At 40.7% G+C, this 7,158-nt stretch overlaps 1 protein-coding gene across 3 annotated transcripts in view; it reads left to right on the top strand.

Moving 5' to 3' along the window:
- The window catches only part of ENPP2 (ectonucleotide pyrophosphatase/phosphodiesterase 2), a 102,670-nt gene that overhangs the window by 60,221 nt on the left and 35,291 nt on the right, over positions 1 to 7,158 (top strand). For all 3 annotated transcript variants that reach the window (XM_006830672.1, XM_006830671.1, XM_006830670.1), the window contains 2 exons: positions 3,089 to 3,120; positions 4,304 to 4,431. In XM_006830672.1, coding sequence (XP_006830735.1) covers positions 3,089 to 3,120; positions 4,304 to 4,431 — 160 coding nt within the window. The remainder of the gene's footprint in view (positions 1 to 3,088; positions 3,121 to 4,303; positions 4,432 to 7,158) is intronic.

Below are 7,158 nucleotides of genomic sequence, written 5' to 3'. Positions count from 1 at the left end.
AGGGTGTAAATCTTTACAGGAGTAGAAAGCCTCATCTTTCTCCCGCGGAGCGGCTGGTAGTTTCGAACCGCTGACCTTAAGGTTCGCAGCCCAATTCATAACCACTACGCTACCAGAGCTCCTTTACTCTTTTAGTTACACATAATCTCATTTAAATCCTTCTAATAGCCAATGTAAGGAGCTCTGATAGCATAGTGGTTACGAGCCAGTCTGATAACCTCGAAGTCAGCAGTTTGAAACTCCCAGCCATGCCACAGGAGAAAGATGAGGCTTTCTACTCCCCTAAATATTTACAGCCTCGGAAACTCTGTTCAGGGTCTCTATAAGTCAGAATCGACTCCATGGCATATAACCACCACCACCACCAATGGCCTATGTGGACTTGTGGTGTGGAGCTGTAGGGTCAGCACTGGACTGTGAGCCGCAAGATTCAAACCCACCAGCTCTTCCTCAAAAATCCTATACAGGATTGACATGCATGGGAACCAACTGGATGACTCTTAACAATAACAACAACAACAACAACAACAACAACAATAATAATAGCCTATGTGATAAATATTATTACCCTTTATATTATTAAGTGCCCTGGTGTCAGTTCTGACTCAGAGCGAATTTGTATAAGGTTTCTGACGCTGTAAATGTTTATAGAAGCAGAAAACCTCATCTCTTTCCCGACCCCTTTTATAGTCACTAAAATTCAAGGCTCAGAGGGAGGTGAAGTAAGTTGCTCAGAATACGATAGGCAGTAAGTGCCACAGCTGAGATTTGAACCCTAATTTACTGATTCTTAACCCCCAACACTATGTTGTGGCCTTCTTCCCCTCATAGAAGAGACTGTTAGCAAGAGAGAACTGAGGACTTCAGAATTAAGAATCAGTCTTCCTAATGTGGATTTAAGAATTTGTTATTCCATAGTAATTCTTGTGGATTTACCTGATCCGTAGATGTCCCTATCATATTCATTTTCTTCATTGTCAAAGAACATGAATTTACTTGATTTGGTCCCTTGTGGGTTGTGGTTGATGAGACCCCAGTGCCTAGAGCTTCAAACTGTCATGTTCAGTCAGATTGCTGGTACCCTGGTGTGCAAGCCTGCATCCTTCTTCATGCCGGCAGTCTTAGTGAGGAACCTATTAGCTCCTGCTCCCAGGGTGATCATGAGTGAATGAATAGAGAGAAAGTGCTGGGAAGCTCTTGTGGAGATTGACAAACTCATCATTATTACTACCAATATGTACTTGCTTTCTATGAAATGATGATGTAACTAAAATTTGGCCTGTTTATGTAGAATATAGTCTACATTTTAGCTTTTGGATATTATAGTTTGATAACTAAGGTTCTGAAAATAATCTTTGGGGTCTGTATTTGTGTACCCCAAGGCAAACTTGTTCATACATTCTCAACAAATATGATGAAATGCATATTAACAAATGGTGATTGGGTGGTTAGTATACATTGGCACCAGAGATACAGCAGCAGATCGTGTTAGCAAGGCCTGGTCCACTGTCCTCTAAAGTCCAGTGATGGTCACACCATGACATTTGGCATCTTTCCTGAATGCTGCTTTCCTTTTCTGCTGTTTCTATAATGACACGTGGAATCAAATTATTGGAAAACAAAACAAAATCGAACCAACTTACAATCTCCTCCTTTTCCCCATCTCTCCCCAAAGTGGACCTTCAGATGGTATAGAGCTGCCCACAGTTTATACACAGCCATCATTTACTTAGTTTTGCTTGTGATTAGTTCAGGATATTAACAAAAAATAGCCTTTGTTTGCTGGTAGTTAAAATAAATGAGGTGCATACATACGTATGGAGTCCAGGTGTGATGCTGTAGGATAATGTTCTGGGCCATAAGGTCAGTTTGAACCTGCACAGTCTGCAGTTCACACCCACCAGCTGCTCCTGGGAAACCCTATACAGAGTCGTTGTGAGTCAGAACCCACTCCACGGCATTTAACAGCAACAACATAAATATGTATGGCATCCTGGCATGGCACTATAGGATAAGCGCCGGATCTCAAGCTTGACTTGAACCATGAGGTGGCAATTCAGACCCACCAGCTGCTCCTTGCATATTGTACAGGGTTGCTATGAGTCAGAACCAACTCGATGGCATTTAACAATAACAACAACATATACATGCTGGAGAGGCACAGCTAGCTAGATAAGTTGTTGTCTTGGGGTGCTGTGGAGTCGATTTTGATTCCCAGCGACCCAATGTGACCATATGGAACGACCTCACAGGATTTTCTAGGCTGTAATGTTTATGGAAACAGATCACATTGGCTTTCTCCCATGGAGCCATTTGGGTGGGTTTGAACCACCCACTTTTTGTTTAGCAGCTGAGTGCTTACCTATTGTGCCACCAGCCTCCTAACTATGTAATTGTTGTTGTTGTTGTTGTTAAGTACTGTTGAGTCAGTTCTGACTCATAAGAGCCACTTTATAAAGTTGCCAAGGAGTGGCTGGTGGGTTTGAACCACCAATCTTGTGGTTAGCAGTCTAGTACTTATCCAACAGTGCCACACTGGGACTCCAGCTACATAATTAGACTCATGATATTACTGTGGAAACAAAACACTTAAATAATAACTCATGAATGAGGACGTTTATCTTTAGGGTAGACAGTGGCCTGATCCAAGAAGCTGCAGATTAATCGGAAATTACATGAAAAGTCCCAGTGCCCGATGCACAGTTTACCTCCTGATGTTAAGTTGCAAATAAATGAAATCCACATTCCCGAGAGACCATTTGGAGACTGTAAAGAGGCGATTACCCGCTGTATCCTGGAGCCACCGAAGCAGATTCCTTTCAGAAGAGGAGACTCAACTCCAGTGGGACGGTTCCTCCCTGTGGGATTTCATCTGCTGGTTTAGCGGCATTTCACTCACTGAAGCATCAAATACCTCATACAAGTTTACACATATTTTGTTTATGTTCACATATATTTTAAATGAAGTTTTAAAGTGATAGCCTATCTAAGAGAGGAAAAAAGGATTGAGTCTCTTGCTACAAAAATGATTACGCTCAATAATTTTTGTCATTTCTTTTGAAATTCGTCTCTTTCTCTCTTTGAACAGATGACCCGAAAGTCATCCTTGCTAATCTCACAGTAAGTAGTGCAAATCTCCAGACCTTTGCCACAGGCAGCTTTCATGTATTCACCTCCCACTCAGCTCTTTGAGGGGCAGGAGGAACATCAAACCAGAGACCCTGTGTTTGTCTAAGCGCTTTCAGTCACCTGGTCTGTTGACACCTTGGACATCCTGATGATTTGGGCAATACCCTGACTCCATGAATTGTGAGGGGAGTGCGGTGGCTCCAGACCATAAGCACTGGACTGCAAACACGAGGTCTGTGGTTTGAGGCTGCCAGCTGCTCCAGGGGAGGAAAATGAGGCTTTCTGCTCCTGCAAAGATTTATAGCGTCTGAAACCCTATACAGGGTTACTATGAGTTGAAACCAACTCAAAGGCACTTAACAATGACAAAAAGGAACTGAGAATATTTGATCTTTCCATTAGAACTGAAGAGTAGTCATTCATGATTCAACAAATATTTGATCTCTCTGAATCAGATCTGCCCACTACCCTGTTCTGTTATTGTCCAATTCAGGATTTGTTATTGTTGTTATGTGCCATCAAGTCAGTTTCAACTCATGGTGACACTGTATAGAATTTCTGAGGAGCAACTTGTGGGTTTGAAGGGCCAATCTTGTGGTTAGCTGTCCAATGCTTATCTACACCAGAACGCCATGATATAGACCTAAAACGCACGCGAGCATGTAATCACATTGACCTAAATGCATGTCCCCCTTCCTTCCCACTGTGTCTCCTTGACTTGAAGCAGTTGGGAAAGGTCTTAGAGTTTCACATCTTCTAAGTGGTGGTCTCATGAGGCTGGACTGTATCTTGACATTTTCCCAAAGTTACCTAATCTCTTTGTGTCGGTAACTTGTTTTCAGATTGTATTTTTTGATATGTTGTTGTTATTAAGTGCCATCGAGTCGGTTACAACCCATAGTGATCCTGTACAGGGTTTGTTTCTGAGGAGTGGCTGGTAAGCTTGAACCGCCGACCTGACAGTTTAAACCGACTTTGCAGTCCAGTGCATTAACCCACAGCACCACACCAGGACTCCTTTTTTTTTTTTTTTTTGATACAGGGTTAACACATTCCCTTTATTCACAAACTAACCTTTTGTTTGGCTTAAAACCTCTTGCATCTTTCTAGAGAGAGAATGACTAGGATTTTTCCTAAGAGATATTCCATGCAAAGTTTTCCATTTAAATTTCAGTGTAAGAAACCTGACCAGCACTTTAAGCCTTATATGAAACAGCACCTTCCTAAGCGTTTGCACTATGCCAACAACAGAAGAATTGAGGATATCCATTTACTGGTGGAACGCAGATGGCATATTGCAAGGTAAAGGGGGGCATTCCTTGTCCTTTTCTCATTGCCATTGTCACCTCTTTGAAAACTAGAGTGCTTTCAAGTTCTTAGCAATCAGAACAAAAAACCCTCTCAGCAGCAAATCTTATGGTTTCCAAAGATTTTGAATACTAGATAAACAATTCCCTCAGAGACAATGAGTTTCTGTTTCTGGGTCTCAGCATCTCAATGTCTCTTTGTAGCATCTCAGCATCTCTTGTGTATTTTCTCTTTTGTTTTTTGAATTTACATTCCATCCTCTATTCTTGTTACTTTAATAACTTAAAAGAATGACTGGAATCATGCCCTGGCACACTGGGGCAAACTGATTTAATCCTTTATTGCCCAGACTTTGCCTAACGGTGTTTATAGAGGACTTTAGAAAATATTCAACTTAAAACCTCTGTTATTATGGTCATGTTTTAAGCCAGTTCCTGTCAGAGTGACTCTGCCTCATGGAATCCCTGTGTGTGACAGAGTAGAACCATGCTTCATAGGGTTTGCAATGGCTGATTTTTTTTTTTTTTAAACCCTGTAGCCATTGGCACCACTGAGTGGCTTTATGGGTGTGTTTTATATTGCCTTGAATATCTAAGAGTTTACCTTTTTTCAAATTACAAAATAGTCTCCAAGAATTTAGGAAAAGAAGTAATTGCTTAGGGTACGTTCTATTAGATCATCAGTGGAGTTTCGTCTTAAAGAGATTTTTCCCTATTTTTGAACTTAGCGTAAAATGCATCCAGAGGTTCTAAACACTAAAAGGAGTTAACCATTAAAGATTGAGCCACTGTTTTGCAGACTTGGCACCAGCTGTTCTTCATTATAATCAGTATATAATAGCAATTGAACTGCTACATGCATACTAGCCAGGTACTCTTAATGTGTTACAAGGAAGAAGATAATGAGAGTGATTTGGTCCTGTAGGAAGACACGTATGATAAATGTATAAATACCCTACTGTCTTTGTACAGCAGGGTCCATAAGAGTTAAAGGTGTAGGATTATGAGGAGATATGTACAAAGATCAAACAGTATCAGAATCATTTAGAATAGACTTCATGAGTCTTTGTGGAAAAGGTTTGTAACCAACATGACTTGGTTGAAAATGTTCTTGTTAAGATCTTTTGTGTATGGGACAGCTTGGGAGGAAGCAAGCCCAGTGCTGGGCAGAGTTGATAGCTGTATAGGATTTGAACAAAGCATATGATTCGAGTAGAAGCTAAGTGAAGATGATGACAAGTGAGCAAATTAGTATAGACCCATGCCTGGCATTTTGATTAGCAGCAAAATCCTTTTTATTTAACTCTTGCTTTCTTAACCTATATGCACCTAGCTTATTATCCCAAATTGAAGGTACTTTTTTTTTTTTTTTTTATCTTACAGAGGGAACCTATATGTTATATTTTTTTGTTTACCCAAAAATACTTTACCTCAGTTCTGTTTATCCTGTACATGTTGCTGTTGTTAAATACTGTCAAGTTGGTTTTGACTCATAACAACCCTGTACATTGGAATTATTTATATTAAAAACAAACAAAAATTAAAGTTGTTTTTTTAAAAAATGACCACATGATGCTTAAATAAAAGGTGTCTTCCTGTCACAGTAAGGAAGGTCAACTGGTCTTGGTGTCTCAATAAATGCTTCCATTTTTCTGACAGAGAATTGTCTAGGTGAGGTCAGGGTTAGATATGCAGATATATCGAGGTATTCATATATGTTATTTGTTGTTGTTGTTAAGTGCTGTTGAGCAGATTCCGACTCATAGCGACCCTGTATAGGGTTTCCGAGGAGCAACTGGTGAGCTTGAACCACTGATCTTGCAGTCCAAACAGACCTTGCAGTCTAGTGCTTTAACCCACAGCACCTCACCAGGATTGCTGTATGTCGGTATCATTGTTGATTTTGCCACTCACCTCTACTCTTTAGTTGTATGATGTTACTGTAGTTGTTAAGTGCCATCGAGTCAGTTCCGACTCATGGTGATCCTGTATAGGGTTTCCAAGGAGCGACTGGTGAGTTTGAACTTCTGACCTTGTGGTTAGCATTTCAGTGCTTATTCTACTGTGCCAAACCAGGACTCCAGTTGTATTACATGGATAGATAAATTGGTATGTAAACATTTTTATGAATTTCTATTTTTAAAAGTACCTACTGTGTGTTTGAGACCTGGTGTGGTGCTATGGGTTAATACACCAGACTACAAAGCCATTTGAATTGTGAGGTCGGTGGTGCAAACTCACCAGCCGCTCCTTGGAAACCCTATACTGGATCACCATGAGTCGGAACTGACTCGATGGCACTTAACAACAACAATTGTGTTTGGCACTGTGTCTGGCAATGGGTATATAGAAGTGAACCAGACAAACATGGTCCCAGAAGCCAAGAGCCTTACAGACTTGGAGGTAGTGAAACAAACATGCAGACAGGACATTACCTGTGAGAAGTTTTCTGCTTAGTGCACGTATGAAGTATAGGAGGGTACCTGCTGAGTCTACTCTTCTCATATCTCCTGGGGTGGCCGTCAAAGCAAAGACATTGGGACAATGCACAGCATCATTATCTTATCACCATGTGAATGATAGAGTAAGAATTTAGATAAATATGAAGAGGGCTTCCAAAAGTTCATGGAAAATTCCTTTATCTCTTTCATTCCATTTGTTCCTGAACTTTTTGAAGTACCCTCACTTGCTTTTAAATTCTCTGTGCACTGAAATCAGCTGG

Source organism: Chrysochloris asiatica, unplaced genomic scaffold (assembly GCF_000296735.1).
Source record: "Chrysochloris asiatica unplaced genomic scaffold, ChrAsi1.0 scaffold00001, whole genome shotgun sequence".
NCBI lineage: Eukaryota > Metazoa > Chordata > Mammalia > Afrosoricida > Chrysochloridae > Chrysochloris > Chrysochloris asiatica.
This window is presented reverse-complemented; position numbering and strand designations above follow the sequence as displayed.